The following is a 20,243-nucleotide window of genomic DNA, read 5'->3' as shown; positions in this document are numbered from 1 at the left end:
CTTGGACATTAAAAAGATCCCTCCTCACCCCAAACAAACCACTCCCCTATCAAAAAAAAATTGTGAACGTAGGCCAGTCTTGTAGCCTCCAAATCTGGGGCTTAGCAGGCCAAATGGAAAATGGTGTTCCAGATCTGAGAACCCTTCACTGAGAATATCCTGCACCCAGGCACCTCAATTTTAAACGGAGAGGCTAACAGCTCAAGGTGCTGATTCAGAGTGCTGCAGTGTCACACAGGGGCTACATTTGCTCACTGTGTCTTTAACTGAATGAGATCACAGCTTTATTAAACATAATTTGAATTAGTCAGAAGCACAGTGAAGACAGAGAAACTATGTCAAGGTTTCTAGGAATTATGTTGCAACGGCAGCTCTTTGAAAGCAGTAGGGAACAGATTACCTGCGTGAGGCCCATGTATTTGTTGATGTTTTCTGACAAAAAGATCATGTCTCCATCCTGTGTCACCACAGCAATAAATCCCTCCAAAGCTTTCAGGTACAAGTTGTCTATCTGCTGGTCTGTCTCTAGGTCACTCTCATTGTCAGCACATACTGAAACAAAAGGAAAGTGGCCAAAAAAATCAGTTTTCAGAGCCATCATTTTTCTGCTTACTTTCTAATCACACCAAATAGCAAAATGCTTTTCTGATGCCAGAATGCTGGTTATTCTTGGGAAGGATGACAACTGGGTGGACCATCTGCATTGGGTCTGAAGGGGACATGTCCATCGTTAGGAAGAGAGAAGACATCTTTTGTAAAGGTGAAGAAACACTTACCTTACAGTAACTGTAGTTCTTCAAGAAGTGTTGTCCATATATATATTCCACTGTTGGTGCACATGCACCCAGTGCATTCACGTTCAGATTCTTTTGGCTAGCAGTGTCCTTTGGGGTCCACACCTGTAACATGAATGTCCTTGTGCCTCCATAAAGGGTGGGGCAACCCCAACTGCTCCTCAGCTCCTTCACCAATATAGAAACCAGGTGTTGTGAGACTCTCTGTGGTAGCAGGGAAAAAGGGCAGCTCATGGACTAGATATGGGCAACATATCTTGAAGAACCACAGTTACTGTAAGGTAAGTAACTATTACTTCTTCTTCTTCTTCTTCTTCTTCGAGTCCTTGCCTATATATATTCCACTCTTGCAACTCACAAGCAATAACCTATATCATAAGAAATGGGCACTAGGAGCCTACCTAAATAATGAACAAAGCGTGGCCCTACCAAAATTAGCATCAGATTTTGACACTTCCACTATGGAGTAAAACTGGGCAACTATGTGCACTGGACCCTAAGTACAGAGTTCTAGCATTGGAATATTTCTCAAAGCAGCAACAGAAGCTGCTTGCACTCTTGTAGAGCGAGCTGTCACTCTCACTGTCGGGCCTACGTTTCCTAACTCACGGCACAGTCAGATATGAGTAGAAATCCAGTTAGAAAGTCTCTATGTTGAAATGGCCTGACCTTTCACTCTGTACCCATAAGGTATCAATAATCTGGGGGATACCCTAAATGGCTTAGTTCTGGCTTTGTAGAAAGAGAGTGCCTAAGAACTTCTAGGGCATGAGGCTTAGCCTTACCTTTGTTTGAATGTGGCTTGGGGAAAAACATAGATGGGAGTATAAAATGGTGTTTAGATAGAAATCAGAGACTACCTTGGCAAAAAACTTTGGGTGAGGTCTCAAGGACACTTGGTTTCTATGAAAAACTGTACATGGGGGCCCTTGCACTAGTGCTTGCATCTCTCCTAGCCTTATGGAGGATAGTACTGCTCCCAGGCAGACTGTTTTGATGAAATAGTGATTGTGTAGCTAATGGTGCAAAGGGTGGGCCCATTAACTCTGTCAGTACAATATTTAGATCACAAGGAGTGGGACATTCTCTGACTGGGAGATATACCCTCAGATGGTCTTTTAAGAACCAAGGCACCAGAGGGCATGAAAATGTGGAATACCTCTATCTTGTTCTGGGGGAACATGCACTGACATATCCAGGTGATGACCACTTGGCTGATACAGAGACTTCAACCAACCTTGCATGCAATGAAGATGAAGTCTGTCATGCTGCATTACATAGGTGGAGGAGGCCATTGTGTCCTAAGTCTGAAACAAGTCCTCACCAATATCTTGGGATGAACTTGTAGGTAGATGGACAGGTCTTGGAATCTCTCTTGTGGAAGATAAGCCATTTGAGTTATTACCTCTAGCTCAGGGGCGGGCAAATTTTTGGCCTGAGGACCACATTAGGTTTCCGAAATTGTATGGAGGGTCAGTTTGGGGAGGCTGTGCCTCCCCAAACAGCCAGATGTGGCCCAGGCCCCACCACCTATCAGACCCCCTCTGCTTCTTGCCCCCTGACGGGCCCCCACAGGACCCCTGCCCCATCCACCTCTCCCTGTCCCCTGACAACCCCTGGATCCCCTGTCCCTGACTGCTCCCCACTGCCCCCTCCAAACCCTCCTCTCATTCCTGACTTCTCCCCCGGGACCCCGGCCCCCATTCAACCCCTGTTCCCTGCCCTCTGACCACCCCCGGGACTCCTGCCTCATCCAACCACCCCTTATCCCTGACTGCCCCCAGAATCCCTGCCCCTGACTGCCCCCGCTGCCACATCTAATTCCTCCTCTCATTCCTGACTGCCCCTGTGGGACCTCTTCACCATTCAACCCCCCTGTTCCCCACCCTCTGACCACCCGGACCCCTATCCACACCCCCGCCCCCTGACCACCCCCCCAAACTCCCCTGCCCTTTATCCAACCCCCCTGCCCCCTGCCCCCTTACCATGCTGTCTGTAGCACAGGTGGCTGGAGCACCAGGACAGGCAGCCGCGCCACCCGGCTGGAGCCAGCCACGCCCCCACGCAGTACAGAGCACCACGTCAGGCCGCAGCTCTGCAGCTGCAAGACCTGGCAAGAGCTCACAGCCCTGCTGCCCAGAGCATTGCACCGGTGGTGCAGTGAGCTGATGCTACGGGGGAGGGGCCGGGGGCTAGCGTCCTGGGCCAGGAGCTCAGGAACCAGGCAGGAGGGTCCTGCAGGCCGGATATGGCCCACAGGCCGTAGTTTGCCCACCTCTGCTCTAGCTGGAGAGGCAACTTTATGGTAGATTTGATGGAGAGATTTTTTTAGGTTCAAGCACCAAAACTGCCTCAGCCATGCTGGAGGTACACCATGATTATCCCTTGAATGGGAATTAGTATTGACTTTTCACCTCTCTAGGTCTAAGAGAGAACAGAGACCACTGAATGGGGTCATCTCACTGTTGATTCAACTTTTTTTTGTTAAAGAGGCTAAAGAGAGTAGCAGTTGTTCTGTACAAGATAAACCTGCACTTGTCCTCTGAGATAAGCTGCCACTGCTGGTAACCATTTTTGTGAATATCCTTGATTCTGTCAATAGATTAAATGGTAGCAACCTACACTGGCAGTACAAATTGCCCACTTGAACTCTCATACCTTCTGTGGGCAGGACAAATTGCTATATGGAAATAAGCATCCTGGTGGTCATATGCTGTGTACCAGTCAAGTGGATTTAGGGTTAGAATTATCAAGGACAGAGCCACCTTCCTGACCTTGAGCTTGAGAGTAAAGGTGTTCAGCTGCCTCAGGTCCAGAATAAGGCACCAGCCCTCTTTCTCTTGAGGCACTTCTTCCACTGCTTTGGGATTTAGAAATGACTGAACATCCTGATGTAGCCTGCTGTCATGAGAAAGGGCCTGAAAAGGGATGGAGAAGATGTATGGGGATTGTGGCTGAGGGTGGTCTGGAATTGGATGGAATAACCCATTTCTATGATTTTCAGGGTACAGGGCTCCATAGTGATGATGATCCAGATCATATGAAAATGAAATAAAAGATTCTCAAAAGGAGGGGATAAAACAGGAATATCCAGAAGAATATGTACACTGTTCCTGACCAAGCACTTAGATCTGCTGCCTTGATGAGGTGGATGCAGATTACTTCCTTTTATGGAATTTTTGGCACTTTCTTGGAGTTTCAAATTGTCTTTATTGCGTGCCTCTCCTGTGGTTGAGGAGTAAAGTGCTTCAAGTTTGATGCAGGAGTATAGATTCCTAAGGACCTTAGTGTGGTACGTGAGTCCTTCAGAAAGTGTAAAGCTTCATTGTTTTCACAGTGAAAGTATCACATCCCTTAAACGAAGATCCTCAGTTGTAATTTGTACCTCTTTAGGGATCCCTGATGACTAGAGCCAAGAGGATCTCCTTCTGGCAATTGAGGTAGCCATAAATCTGGAAGCTGTAATTGTAGATCAATAGCTGCTTGGAGGGTAGTACGCAGCACCAGTTGGCCTTTGACCACCACAGACTTAAAATTCTCCCTAGTACCTTGGGGAAGGTGTGACATTTGGCAGACCAGGTGCCAGCTCATGCCAGAGCCCTAGGCCAATTCGCTTGTATATTAATATTGATCAAAGTGATGGTTAAATGTATAAGAGTGTACTTAGTGTTTAAACATCATGAAAACTAGTGGGATGTTACTTGCTTGTTTTCACTTATTTGTATCCCATTATAATAGAGTAGCAAACATTTACATAGTGTATACCCCTGTAACTACATAACCTATCATATGAGCCATCAAGCAGGAAAGAAGCCTTGTGGAATGCAAATGAAGAACTTTAACAGAAAAGTGCTAATTTCAAAGAAAGTGGTCATTGTGTGTAATGTTTGAAGGTCAAAGACTCAAAATGCATTACTTACTCTCCGTAATCAAAGGAAAAGTTCACATGTAAAGTGACACTATCAGTTTGATTTCTGTGAGAAGAAGCTATAAGTATGGATTCAAGGAAGGATCCTGCATCTATGGACTATTTGGACTCTTACAGGGAAGGGTGCCAGATGCAAAGCTGAGATCCCCAGAGACAATATGGGCTTCCTGAAAAGACTTGGAAAACTGGCAATTTATTACATCACTGCCACCATTTGAAATTACAAACTCTGACTCACCTGTGCAAATATTTTCCATGCTTGAAGCTCTCAATAACTCTCATTTCCTTTTCTTAGCTAATAAATGTTTAGTTAGTTTACTACAGAATTGGCTACTAGTTTTATCTTTGGTATAAGATCTAAAGTACCAACTAATCTGGGGTAAGTGACTGGTTTCTTGGGACTGGAAGCAACCTAAATGTGATGTGATTTTTGGTGTAAGTAACTATTTTATAACAAAGTCCACTTTGTCTGGGTGGCAAGATAGATTGGAGAGTGTATGGGAACTGTCTGTGACTCCATGATAAGTCTGGTATAGTGATCCAGAAGTTCCTATTTGTCACTGGCTCGGTGAAATCTAATTATAGAACACACCACTAGTTTGGGGTGTCTGCCCTGTTTTCTGACAGTCTTCCCTGAGCTAGGCACTCACAACCATGAGCTATTCCAGACAGCATGACAGAAGCTTGTCTGCAAATTTAGATATGAAATCTCAATTCATATAATTGTGCTTCACCAACAGGTAATTGGTGAGTCTCATTTGGAGCTGTGATGCAGAATTTTCGATCATTTGATATTGCTTTTTGTTGAACGTCTTATAGTCATCTAAGTCAAGGCAGATGACATAGGTACCACAGTCTCCACAGGGGATGTGGATGAGTCCAGGCAGATGACATAGGGACCACAGTCTCTACAGGGGATGTGGATGAGATGAATGCTAGGATGGGAGGGTCTTCTGTCAGCGACTCCTCACCAGAGCCATGACCAGTCTGTTCAGCAGACTGTGGAACAGACTATGCTTGTTGTAGAGTTCCATTGTGAGATGGATAAGGTGACCTAGCTCTGGACTGAGATGCAGACTCTGGCTTTCTAGCATGACTCATTCCCCATGGAACCTAATAAGGCCAAGAGTGTTGGGAAGCATAAGAGGCAGGTGGCAAAGGGGAATACTATAACACACCAGGAAATACTATAACTCTTTGAGATTCTATAGGCTAAAGATAAATAAACTAAGTCTTTGATTCCCTCTCAGGTGTATACTGGTCTTAATGCCCAGACCTCAGAGAAGAAGTGAGTGAAACCTCTCTACTGCCCTCAGAGTCTGAGGAGGAGAAAGAACAGTCATCCTGGAAAGGAGAAACTGTACCAGCTGATGGGCTGGGAGATGCCTTAGACTGAACTCTGATCAATATTGCTTAAGGACTCAGTACCACAGGAGCCGGCTCCTCCTTTCCCAGGGGATCTCAACCCCCCCTCAGCCCCAGGGCCCACCTCCACCCCACTTCTTCCTGCCCTAGCTCTGCCCCCTTCCCCGAGCACACTCCATCCCCACTCCTCCCCCCAGTGCCTCCTGCACACTGCGGAACAGCTGATTGCAGTGGGTGGGAGGCACAGGGAAGGATGGGGAGGAGTTGATCGGTGGGGCTGCTGGCAGGCGAGAGACGCTGGGGGGGATCTGGCTACCAGTGGGAGCTAAGCATCCACTCATTTTTTTTTCATGGGTGCTCCAACCCTGGAGCACCCACAGAGTCGGCGCCTATGCTCAATACCAGTGTAGGAGCAACAGTTGGTACCAGGGGAGGCACCCTCACTACTGCCAATAGCAGGGAATCTGGTACTGAAGAGACTAGAAGGTGTTCTGTACAATGCTTCAGTACTGAAGATGTTGGTGCCACAGAGAGCTGAGAAGATGACATCAGTATTGGGCTGGGTAGTACCGGGGGCCTCAGTCCTGAAGTGATATAAGAACAGCCATCTAGCCCAGTATCTTGTCTTCTGACAGTGGCCAATTGCCAGGTGCCTCCGAGGAAATGAACAGAACAGGTAATCATCAACCGATCCGTTCCCAATTGCTCATTCCCAGCTTCTTGCAAACAGAGGCTAGGGACACCATCCCTGCCCATCCTGGCTAATAGCCACTGACGGACCTATCCTCCATGAATTTATCTAGTTCTTTATTGAACCCTGTTATAGTCTTGGCCTTCACAACATCCTCTGGAAAAGAGTTCCACAGGTTGACTGTGCGTTGTGTGAAGAAATACTTCCTTTTGTTTGTTTTAAACTTGCTGCCTATTAATTGCATTTGGTGACCCCTAGTTCTTGTGTTACAAGAAGGATTAAATAGCACTTCCTTATTTACTTTCTCCACATCAATCATAATTTTATAGACCTCAATCATATTCTGCTTTAGCCATCTCTTTTCCAAGCTCAAAAGTCCCAGTCTTATTAATCTCCCCTCATACGGAAGCCGTTCCATACCCCTAATCATTTTTTGTTTACCTTTTCTGAACCTTTTTCCAATGCCAATATATATTTTTTGAGATGGGGTGATCACATCAGCATGTAGTATTCAAGATGTGGGCGTACCATGGATTTATATAGAGGCAATATGATATTTTCTGTCTTATTATCTATCCCTTTCTTAATGATTGCCAATGTTTTGTTCGCTTTTTGACTGCTGCTGCACATTTGAGTGGATGTTTTAAGAGAACTATCCATGACTCCAAGATTCTTTCTTGAGAGGTAACAGCTAATTTAGACCTCATCACTTTAGATGTATAATTGGGATTATGTTTTCCAACATACATTACTCTGCATTTATCAACACTGAATTTCATCTTCCATTTTGTTGCCTAATCACCCAGTTTTGAGAGATCCTTTTGTAACTGCCTGGGACTTCACTATTTTGAGTAGTTTTTTATCATCTTCCAATTTTGTTACCTCACTGTTTACCCCCTTTTACAGATCATTTATGAATATGTTGAATAGGACTGGTCCTAGCACAGACCTCGGGGGGACACTTCTATTTACCTCTCTCCATTCTGAAAACTGACCATTTATTCCTACCATTTGTTTCCTATCTTTTAACCAGTTACCAAACCATGAGAGGACCTTCTCTCTTATCCCATGACAGCTTACTTTGCTTAAGAGCCTTTGGTGAGGTACCTTGTCAATGGCTTTCTGAAAATCTAACTATATCCACTGAATCCCCCTTGTCCAAATGCTTGCTGACCCCCTCAAAGGATTCTAGTAGATTGGTGAGGCATGATTTTCCTTTACAAAAACCATGTTGACTCTTCCCCAACAAATTATGTTCATCTATGTGCCTGACAATTTTGTTCTTTACTATAGTTTCAACCAGTTTGCCCAGTACTGAAGTCAGACTTACCAGCCTGTAATTGCTGGGATCACTTCTGAAGCTCTCTTTAAAAATTGGCATCACTTTAGCTATCCTCCAGTCATTTGGTACAGAAGCTGATTTAAATAATAGGTAATGGACTACAGTTAGTAGTTTTGAAATTTCACATTTGAGTTCCTTCAGAACTCTTGGGTGAATACCATCTGGTCCTGATGACTTATTACTGTTTAGTTTATCAAAACTCCTCTAAGGACACCTCAATCTGGGATAGATCCTCAGATTTGTCACCTAAAAAGAATGGTTCAGGTTTGGGAATCTCTCTCACATCCTCAGCCATGAAGATCAATTAAAAGAATTCATTTAGTTTCTCTGCAATGACCTTATCGTCCTGGAGTGCTCCTTTAGCATCTCGATCATCCAGTGGCCCCACTGGTTGTTTAGCAGACTTCCTTCTTCTGATGTACTTAAAACAAATTCCTATTAATTACTTTTTGAGTCTTTGGCTAACTTATTTAAATTCTTTTTTGGTCTTTCTAATTACATTTTTACACTTCATTTGCCAGAGCTTATGCTCCTTTCTATTTTCCTCACTAGGATTTAACTTCCACTTTTTAAAGGATACCTTTTTGCCTCTCTCTGCTTCTTTTACTTTGTTGTTTAGCCACAGTGGCACTTTTTTGTTTCTCTTACCATGTTTTTTTAATTTGGGGTATACATTTAAGTTGAGCCTCTATTATGGAGTCTTTCAAAAGTTTCCATGCAGCTTGCACGTATTTCACTTTTGGCGCTGTAGCTTTTAATTTCTGTTTAACTAACCTCCTCATTTTTGTGTCTTCCCCTTTTCTGAAATTAAATCCTACAGTGTTGGGCTGCTGTGGTGTTTACCCTGTCACAGGAACTTTATATTTAATTATATTGTGGTCACGATTACCAAGCGGTCCAGCTATATTCACCTCTTGGACCACATCCTGTGTTCCACTTAGGACTAAATCAAGAATTGCCTCTCCTCTGGTGGGTTCCGGGACTAGCTGCTCCAAGAAGCAGTCATTTAAGGTGTCAAGAAACTATCTCTGCATCCCATCCTGAGGTGACATGTACCCAGTCAATATGGAGATAGTTTAAATCCCCCATTATTATTGAATTATTAATTTTAATAGCCTCTCTAATCTCTCTGAGCATTTCACAGTCACTATCACCAACCTGGTCAGGTGGTCAGTAATATATCCCTACTGCTGTATTCTTATTAGAGCATGGAATTACTATCTCTAGAGATTCTATGATAAAGTTTGGTTCATTTAAGACTTTTACTTCATTTTATTCTACGCTTTCTTTCACACCTAGTGCCATTCCCCCACTAACACGACCTGTTCTGTCCTTCTGATATATTTTGTACCCTGGTATTACTGTGTCCCATTGATTATCCTCATTCCACCATGTTTCTGTGATACCTGTTATATCAGTATCCTCATTTAATACAAGGCACTCTAGTTCATCCACCTTATTATTTAGACTTCTAGCACTGGCATATAAGCACTTTAAAAACTTGCCATTTTTTAGCTGTCTGCCATTACATGATGTAATTGAATGGGACTTTTTTTCATTTGACCGTTTCTCATCAGATCCTACCTGTATTTTATCATCACAGGTGCCTGACTGGGTGCCAGAGTTACCCTTTTGTGCCTTGTGCTCCCCGTTCAGCTGAGCATTGAAAGGATTTGTGACTCCCAAGGAAGGACCTGATGATGGAAACCTAGATCTCTTCCCTCTGTGGACTCTGCTTTTTCCTCCACTTTGTCCCCTGAGATTTAACCAGGCAAGGAGGATCAGCTGTTTCAACTCAGTAAGTAGAAGAGCCAGCAGGAGTCCTTTTAGATAATGAGCACGCAACGGTTTCTGCCCAAGGCACCCAGGGCCTGAAGGGGGACTCACTGACCTCTCTAGCAGGAACTTTTTCAGGTGAGATGCCATAGCGCCTTCGATGCACTTAGAAACTGATTTACAGATGGAACATCACTATGTAATGTGCTGCGTACCCGGATACAACAAGCATGTGGCATGCCCATTACTGAGAGACATTACTGCCAGAATGAAGGGCAACTTGGAAATTTGTGTTCAGTCATTATGATTGATCCCTGGTTCCCTGTACTAGGGCAAACACTGAGGCAAAACCAAAATTCCTTATTACTGAAGAAAAAAGAAAAGGCTAAAACCAGGGGCCGGCAACCTTTAAGAAGTGGTGTGCCAAGTCTTCATTAATTTAAGGCTTTGCGTGCCAGTAAAAGGTTTTGTGTGTCAGACTGGCAGTGCAGGCGGCAGATGGAACCCCAGACTGGCAGCCAGTTTGGGGTTCCGTCCACCGGCCCCTGCCAGCTGGGGTCCCAGCCGCTGGTCCCTCTGGCCCTGCTCAGCCCGCTGCTGGCCCGGGTTCTGTCCATTCAGGTCGGTAGCGGGCTGAGCAGGGCCAGAGGCCAGGACCCTGGCTGGCAGCAGTGTGCCACTAAAAATCAGCCTGCATGCCACCTTTGACATGCATTCTGCAGGTTGCCAACCCCGGGCTAAACTAACAATAGTCACTAACTAACAGCTATTTATTTACAAAACAATGGGTAAGCTGCACAGTGAGCAAAGAGGGTACTGCCACAGAGAGACAGAACTAAGGGGCAGTTGGGGTCACCCTGCCCTTTACATCCTCAGTTGGAGGTACGAGAATACACAGGGTGTATCTACATTGCAGCTGGAAAGGTGTCTCCCAGCCTGGGTAGACCAACACATGCTAGTTCTGCTCAAGCTAGCATGCTAACCATAGCAGTGTGGATGCTGTGGCGTGGATGACAGCATGGGCTGGCCACCCAACTACAGACCCAGGGCTTTGGGTGGGCTTGTACTCACAGAGCTAACCAATACTGCTGCCCGTGCTGCAACATCCAACCTATTTTTAGTGCACTATTTGGGCCAGAGCTAGCACATCTGTCTACCTGCCTGGGAGACACACTCCCAGGTGCAGTGCTGCTCTATGCTCAGAGTGCAGGCACAGCTCCCAATGGACACGGCTGACCAAAAGAATCTGAACTCAAGTGCACTGGGTGCATGCCCTGCCACAGCAGAATATACATTGACAAGCACTCAAAGAAGAATGTATTGTTTCTTTATTGCTGTTTACTATTACTACTGCAACACACAGGGTCTATTCTCCAGTCAAAAGTGTATGTAATGCCTGTTACTACTAAGGACATTTATGGCCTTGATTTTCAGATACCTTATTTGCAGATACCTGATTTGCACCTGCAATTACTGAACCTGCATGTAATGGCAGAAGCAAATGTGCCTGATCTGTACACCCAAGTACTCATTTGCACAAGCAGATTAGTTCATGCCTAGATTTTGTGAATCTCTCTTCCTACATTCCAGTGCTGAAACCACTCTTAAGGTACTAGTCAAGAGACAGATAAAAATAATTTGCTTAAAGGAGATGTTCGTCTAAAACAAAATCACCTTCAATATGTTTGTAGCTAGTTTAGGTCAGTCTCTTAAGACAAAAGGTGGCTGGCTAGCAGAAGCCTCCTGTACAGGTTTCACAGTATATCAAGAAGGCATTAACTCCTATGCTTTGCTTATTCTAGTACAGAAGAAACATGTATTCATGGAAATGAAAATTATCATTTTTCCTACCCTATACTGATGGATTCATCGTTAGGGATTTTTCCCATTTCTACTGAAAACACTGATTTCAGAAGTCTGCTAGAATACTGAAGTAGCTATTACTTTATAAATACATATCATATTTATCTATTTCATATATTTTAGCAGGAAAGAAATGGAGATCAATTGTTCTTACTCTAACCTACCTAAGAATTAATGATTTAAGATTAAAGGGTAAATCCTACTTATACCTATGGTTGAGCACTTTGACCAGTCCAAAATATAATCGGTCAATTGATCAGTAAAATATTATCAGATAATGTCAAAACTGGTCAAATATTTTAAAGCATTACTTTATTAGAACAGTAACCACAGCAAAAGCAAAAAAGAAAGACTTTATGGTCTCCAATAGACTTAGCCTTAGATAGATACATATTCCTAAAACAAATTTACTTAACTGAGATATTTTAACTCAGAAAAATGTGAAACAATGAAATGAAGTTCTAAAAGATGAAAGAATAATTATCTTTTCTAGCAATGTCAGGTTAGCATTTAAATGTGAACATTATTTAAGACAGAACAGTTACAAAAGAAAAGAAAATGAAATTAAACAGAAATAAAACAAACACAAAGCAACTATAAGAGAAAAAGTCATTTTAAAATGCTCTTATGCTAGGTAGACAGCAGGCCAACTCGGTGAGCAGCTTAATGGCTGTGCCTCTTTTCTTCTTGTGTTGGGGAAGGAGGTTTAATGAATCTGAACCCTCCTTTCCCTTCTCCACTCCCTTCTGAGTTAATTTTATATGTTTGTCTAGTCAGTTTAGACTGTACGGGCTTTGAGGACAGGAAATGTCCCTTTTAACTTGTTTAATGTGCTTTGTAATCCGCCAAGAACATTGATGGCCTGGTATACAAACAAAAATATACATGCCTACAATGTTTGTTCTAAATGATTTCAGCCAATCAAAATGCTCATCTTTGAATTAGTTCACCTTTTCCCCCAACAGGTGGCATTAGCATGTAGTAATGTAAGTGACCAAGATATTTAGGTAGGCTTGCTAACAGATGGCACCATGATACATTCAGAAAGGTAGTCGTTGCCTACATCAGAACATTTTTGCTGGAATACTTGACTGTGGTCAAATAATAGGCGGTCAATTGACAGGCCAATTGACATTATTTGATGAGTCAATTGACCAGACAAGCCTCCATAAGGCTTTCTGCAACCTCACTGGGTGAGGCATGGGAATGCACTGAGAGGTGTGGCTAGGAGAATTTCAGTGGGTCATACACTGCAGCCCCTACATACTGGAACTGACCATACCCCGTAGCCAGCAGAACACACACCTGAAGTGCCCAGTAGGAACATACTAAGGCTGAATTCTAGAGCTCCCTGGAGAGCTTATTTAGGCATCATGCCCTGATGTTGTGTGGGTGTGTTGGGAAGCGAGGGAGTGGAGTCATCATTCAGCCACTTTCCACCACACCCAGCATAGGACAAGACTGAGCTCTAATGAGTGAATGTCATTTCATTTGTGCATAACAATTTAGATAAAACAAACATGTAGGGCCTAATTCCTCCCTTGTGCAACTCCACTGACTTCAATGGCATTCCACCAGTGTTGGAATTGGCAGGTAGAAAACATACCACAATAGATCTGAATAATATTCACTTTGACCATAACGCCCAGTTAAAACAATTCATGTAAGTGGCCATCTGCCTTCTAAGTGCAATTATGCTGCACACAGAATGTCAAGACTACTCTTCCGGAAGCAAATAGTTTAGTCAGCAGGGGCCCTGGCCATAACCCAAAACAAACTGCACCATGTGGGTTCACAGCAAACCTAATCTTCTCGACTCTCCGGCTCCAACTGAAGCCTCTTTTTTTCTATTTTTTTCTCAGCTCATTAAATTTGCATTAGCAAGACATCACCATTCAAAAGCAGAAAGACTATTTTGTATTCCAAAATACTCAGTACCACCAACGGTAAAAAACAAATGCTTTACTTGTAGTATCAGATGATTACGTTACTTTCCCGTATGTATTATGTCACATACACATGCACAGAATGACTTCCTTTCCGCACTCATGAAGAAGTGCACGATCAAGCCCTAGGGCCTCAATTCAGCAGATCACTTAAGCACATGCTTAAATTTAAGCATCAACTCTTTGTTGCATCGGACCCTGTCCATTTCTTTAACGTTATATTAGTACAGAAAACATGGCATAACGCTGCATAACACTGGCAGCCTCAATGTCAGTAGTTAATGGGAATCCTCACTTGTAGTTAATTAGCGCCTTGTAGGTCCTGCTGCTGCTCACAGCCAAGTCTTGGTCTACACATATTTTTTGTATTGATATAACTGTGTTGATTAGGTGCGTGATTTCTTACCCGTAGTTTTACCAGTACAACTTCTAGTGTGGATGTATCTATACCAGTATAAAAGATGCCTTATACAGGTATAGTCATTGCCCTTCCTGCATGGGGAATAACTATCCCAGTATAAAGCATCTTTATACTAGCGTGACCAGGCCAGACTAGGGGAGTTGCACCATTTTAACTACATTGGTATAGTTAAAGCGGTACAACTTTTGTGTACAGACAAGTCCTAAGTCAATGGCAAAAATCTGATTCACTTCAATAGAGGCACAATTTTGCAGACTGATAGGAAGGTAAACAGAGAGACTTTGTAATTCAAGCATATCTCAGAAATGACTCCATTTTATTTTGTTTTAAATTTTCTTAGGCAATTTACCAGTGGACTGCACTGGACCATAAGCATGAGCTATTTTAGCCCCAGAGGAAAATGTTTGAGCAAGTTGGGAGGGAATGAAAATAGGGGGTTAGAACAGAATGACTTTTTCGACTTATGTTTACAGTAGCTGTGATGTCACTTACTTTGGCAGAGGTAACTTGGCATCTTCTCTCCAGCTTTTTCAGGGGTTTAGGAAGGTAATTATTGACTCAAATTATGTTCAAAAAATTGCTAATTACATTTTGAAACAAGCATGATGTGTATTTTCCCCTTTGTGGAATCTTACAAACAAGGGCTTGCTTTTTAATGGAGCCCTTTTCATTTCTCCTTTAATAATGATTGTGGCATAGTTACCGTGCCTTGATCGTAAAAGTTCAAGACTGGAGTGCAAAATTCGATTTTACTCATTGGTCTCCTTAAATTTAGATTAATTCACACCACATTACAACTTATTATTTGTATTAGGGTTGTACTTAGGGACCCCAACCAACACTGGAGCTGCGTTGTGCTAGACACAGTACAAACCATGATGAGAGAATCCCTGCTCCACACAGGTTAGAGTCTAAAATAGACAAGGCAAAGGGTGGGAAGGGACACAGAGATGTGAACTGACCTGCCCAAAGTTATACACACCACATCTGCGGTAGAGCCAGGAATAGAACCCAGGTGCTTAGGGTCCCCATCCAATGCCTTAGCTATTGGATCATGCTGCCTCTGAGAAAGTATTTCCTCGTTTGTGTAAAATTTAAATCTTTTACAGCTTTTTAATCAATTCTCCCCTGCTCACAGAAAAGTACAATCGATCACCCAGTAACTCTGAACTGTTATGGCAAGTCCTTGTTGTAATGTTTATAGTACCCTTCTTTTATGCTAAAAATAGCCCTTGTAAACAAGCTTTGATTAATTCCCACTGTCAGGATGTGCACTGTTCCCAAGTTTTAGAACACTTTTTCCATAGATGCTTGCTCATTTCCTTTAGTCCAACCTCTTGGAACAAATTTAAATGCTAAAAGTCAGATTTCCCTTGAAAGATATAACAGCTCAGGTGTAAACAAGCACCATATGCCATCTGAAAGAAGGGTCTGTATTCTTTCACACACCTTTTATCTTGCTCAGATGTGACTTTTTTTAATTTGAAGTATCAAATGCACATGTGGTCTATTGGAAATTGTCTGCACTGGCATGACCTAAGAGTGAATCTTCAATGCTTGACTCCTCCCCTGGGCTAGGCAAATACTCAGAAGGTTGTTTGGATGTCATGTTCAGCAGATGAAATCACATGCTCCCCAATAACAACAATTAATATTCCCTACTCCCCCCAAAAAAGGGTGACAGGGTTTTATCTGGCGTGTGTGGGGTAAAGAGCGAGGGTTTTTGTTAGGATACATGTTCTGTTTCTGTAAAACTATGGTAGGAAGGCAGACAGGAGAAGGGTTATGGAAGATTCTAGGAAGAAGTGCTACAGCTGTGGTTCTCAACCAAGGGTCCCCGTATGCAGAGGTCTTCCAAGTGGTACATCAACTCATCTAGATACTTCTCTAGTTTTACAACAGGCTATATAAAAAGCACTAGTGAAGCCAGTACAAACTAAAATTTCGTACAGACATTGCCTTGTTTATACTGCTCTATATACTAGACACTGAAATGCAAGTACAATATTTATATTCCAGTTGATTTATTTTATAATTATATGGTAAAAATGAGAAAGGAAGCACTTTTTCAGTAATAGCGTGCAGTGACACTTCTGTACTTTTGTTTGATTTTATAAGGCAAAAGGTACACAAGACAAATCAGTCTCCAGAAAGGGGTACAGTGGTCTGGAAAGGTTGAGAACCACTGCACTTCAGTGAATCACAGAGAAACAGAACAGCTTTACAAATAATATTATTTGTCTTATTCTAGTAAAGTTTCTCTTGTTCAGTATCAGAGGAAATTGACTTTTTCTGTGATTCTCTGGCCTGACATAACAATCCTCATTTCTGAGAAGATATTCTCAATTTGTTCAATAAAAGCTGCAATTTAGATGCATCAGCAAAAAGCCATTAGGAAAGCTGCCAGCTTCCTGAAGGGCTCACTTAGGGCTGGTCTACACTAAGGGGAAAAATCGATATAAGATACGCAACTTCAGCTACGTGAATAACGTAGCTGAAGTCGAAGTATCTTATATCGATAACTTACCCATCCTCACGGCACGGGATCGATGTCTGGGGCTCTCCATGTCGACGCCGCCACCGCCGTTCGCGGCGGTGGAGTTCCGGAATCGATAGAAGCGCGTTCGGGGATCGATATATCGCGTCTAGATGAGACGCGATATATCGATCCCTGAAAAATCGATCGCTACCCGCCGATACGGCGGGTAGTGTAGACGTAGCCTCAGAGACAAGCACATCAACAACTTCTAGAAAATACTTGCCTTCTTGCTATTTAGTAACTTTATTACAAAGCGTTCGTATCTAGTCAGGGCCACCCAGACCTGTGAGGAGATTCAGAAGGCACGCAGCACCTTGTAGGATCAGACGCTTAGCTGGAGTAAGTCAGATATGACTTTTCTCAAGAGAGATGCCATTATAGGAATGTAACATTCAACACGCTCTCCCACTCTCACTGATGGGGCTGGGGTCGACACAGGGAGTTATTTTTCCAATTAAGCAAAGCAAAGCAAACAAACAGCTATTTTTAAGTAATGTTTTATGTCACAATGGTCTCAGCTTGTCCAGACATGCTAAACAATAGCCAGACCAGTGCTCTGTAGAGTTTATGCTATCCCTTAAAATCATACAGAACAGCTATTTTTTCCCTTCTGCTCCCCGCTGGCTTTCCGGCTCTGTTGTCTCCCTCCCTTGAAACAATTTCACACCGACTTCCTTGCAACCTCCCTTCTCTGAAACAACTTCCCGTCTGCTTCCCAGCTCCCTCTCCATTCCTTCTGCTGTCTCTCTCCACAGAAACGACTCCCAACACCCAACTTCCTCTGCTGGATTTCTACACAGAAAAGTGTCCCAGGTGTCTGTACACTTAGAATAAGGAGAGAGAAAGCTGACAAAACAATCTTTGCCTGATTAGCCCAATGAAAGTATCTGGCATAATGTGATCCATATTACATGGTCCTGAAACACACAACTCACTAACATCAATGAGAGTTCAGATGTGCAAGGCATTGGTCCCAGTCATGCTTCTTTTCTCATGAATGTTGTTACAGTCTCAGTTTAGTTGCTGGCGACATGTATTAATATACAAAACTGATATTTAAGTAGCCTGCCTATACCCCAGCATTGCCAGGCCAGCTGGGAGATATAATCCCTCCTGTGTGTCCTGGGTCAGTCTCAGGGCTTCTCCAGTGGGGCGTGCCCAGTAGAGTTCCAAAGGAAGCCTCTCAGGGGGCATCCTTATCAGGTGCCTGAACCATCTCAGATGGCTCCTCTCGATCCAGAGTAGATCCAGAGTAGCGGCTCTACTCCGAGGCTCTCCCAAACAGCTGAGTCCCTTGCCCTGTTTCAGAGAGTATGCCCGGCCGTATGTCAATCCATCAAATTTTATCTGTGTACTAAAGATCCTAGGAACCTGATTCTGCAAACTCTTACTCCTCTTTGGACTTCAGCTGAACTACTCACAGAACTAAAATGCAGGATCAAGATCCTAATTTGGAAAAAACAAGATATATTCTAAAATAATCACACTCATTTTCTAATATAAAGATGACAAAATCTATCATGTCAATATAATTAGAAGACATCTTGAAAAATCTTTAAGGTGATCATATTTAGCAATATCTATGCTAAGTTCCAGTTATATTGTGTACTGTTCTGTCTACACACAGCATGGAAACAATTATAAAGCTATTGTTTCAGTTTGCTTCCTGTGATACTGATCTCAATCAGGCTGTCAGACCTACAGCCTGTATTTCTAAATGTTAAAGACTTCCTTTCCAACATTCCCACACTGAATTGCCCACTGTGAAAATCAAAGGGAAATGTGTTACTAAGTAAAGAACAACTCTTATAAAAGCAAACCCTGGTATTTTTTACCCTTTTGAACTCTGAGATATTCAGGCAGCTACTTCCTATTATGATAGGACACAAAGGGCCAAATTCAGATCTTTCAGTGACTTCAATGGAGTTGCAACATCTTACATGGAGGCAGGTATTTTCAGAGGGCCTTAATGGAGGAGGAAGTGTGGACAGAGCATTGGACCCCAGGACTCAGGAGACCTAAATTCTATTCCTGGCTCTCCCAGTGACCTGCTGGGTGATAATGGGCAAGTCACCTCACCTCTCTGTGCCTCATTTTACCCATCTGTAAAATAGAGATAATGACACTGACCTCCAATGTACAACCCTTTGAGTTTATTATTAAGCATTTATTAAATTATTTTTATTATTATTGTTAATGATGGAGTCAGACACCCATTAACTTTCAAGAGTAGTTGGCTATCTAATTGCTTTAATAATTCTCATTGTATGGGTGAGAATTCAGAGTGCTGAGCACCTCAGAGGACTGGATCCTACATTCACACTCACACAATTTTCGAAAATTCCTGTTACAGTGTGAATGTAGGATCCAGTCCTCTGAGGTGCTCAGCACTCTGAATTCTCACCCATACAATGAGAATTATAGAGGTCAGCCCTTGGAAGTATCAGACCCCTGGCAGGATCAGAACACATTGCAAATACTTTGATATCAAAACATTTTTTCCTTAAATGACTGTAGCTTTTGTTGAAAACAATCAAAGCTTGAATAACCACTAAGCAAGCAGCATTGTGTACTGGATTCCCTTTAAAGTATTTTTTTCAAGTTGAATTGGCAGCTTGTTTCACTAACAATGTGAGTACATAAATGCAGCAAATATTATTTTTACAGTTCCAGGCAATTACAAAATAAATACACTCAAGTCCAGTTTATAAAAAATGTCTAGTTGACTTAATCATTGTTGTGTCCAAAAAGACAAGATAAAATGAAAAGTAATAGCCTGGGTTGAGGCGATCCACTGCTTCTCATGGAGAATTCAGCCTTTTAAATTCCCATTTTCAATGTCAGCAGTCAGAGACCAGCTGTCACAGTAACTTCTGTGCTTCTGAGCAATCATTTTATCAATGTACCCTACTGGAATTAGATCCCTCATGTGTAATAAAAGGGCCAAATTCTGCTCTTGTGAACACCAACATAAATCAAGGGTAACTTTATTCAAGCTACTGCAGCCAGTCTCGATTTAGACTGGTGTGACTGACAGCAGAATGTGATCAAGTATCTCACAACCCACTTTTCATTTTGTTCCACACTACTTTCAGAATGTTTGCATGATGAGCAGCAATCCTGGTCATACATGAGCAACAAATAGTATTGAAACTAAAGTTTTCCATTAAATTTGACATTTTATCATTGTCTGACGACAGCTAGTATGCTGCTAAAATGTATCTAATTCAAAAGAGCCCAACATCAAAGATGGTAAACTAATTCTCATCCTGTTTTCAAATTAACTGATCAGAAAAACTATGGTATTTAAGCATTAACTATTGTACATAACTATTATATAACAAAGTCAAGCTCTCCATATTATTAGCCAGCCCCCATTCTCTCTTGAGGGACAAAAACAATATTTTTTTCAACTAAACCTTGACTGCTAAAAATTTTCTGAGAAATGCGAACTTTTATTTACAAAAAACTTGATTTCCAAATATCACACTTATTCAGGGCAAGAAATAATTTCTTAATGGGTATAGATTTACTTTAGGCTAATTCTTTCAATATATAATTCCTAAAATATCTCAATC

The 20,243-nt window shown here is 42.5% G+C and overlaps 1 protein-coding gene across 1 annotated transcript in view; it reads right to left on the bottom strand.

Annotated features, from left to right (window-relative positions):
- Window positions 1-20,243, bottom strand: part of EPAS1 (endothelial PAS domain protein 1) — a 153,383-nt gene that overhangs the window by 47,521 nt on the left and 85,619 nt on the right. Inside the window, exon 3 of the mRNA XM_039528832.1 lies at window positions 401-552. Coding sequence (XP_039384766.1) covers window positions 401-552 — 152 coding nt within the window. The remainder of the gene's footprint in view (window positions 1-400; window positions 553-20,243) is intronic.

The sequence above is a fragment of the Mauremys reevesii genome, linkage group 3, assembly GCF_016161935.1.
Source record: "Mauremys reevesii isolate NIE-2019 linkage group 3, ASM1616193v1, whole genome shotgun sequence".
Classification (NCBI taxonomy): Eukaryota; Metazoa; Chordata; order Testudines; family Geoemydidae; genus Mauremys; species Mauremys reevesii.
This window is presented reverse-complemented; position numbering and strand designations above follow the sequence as displayed.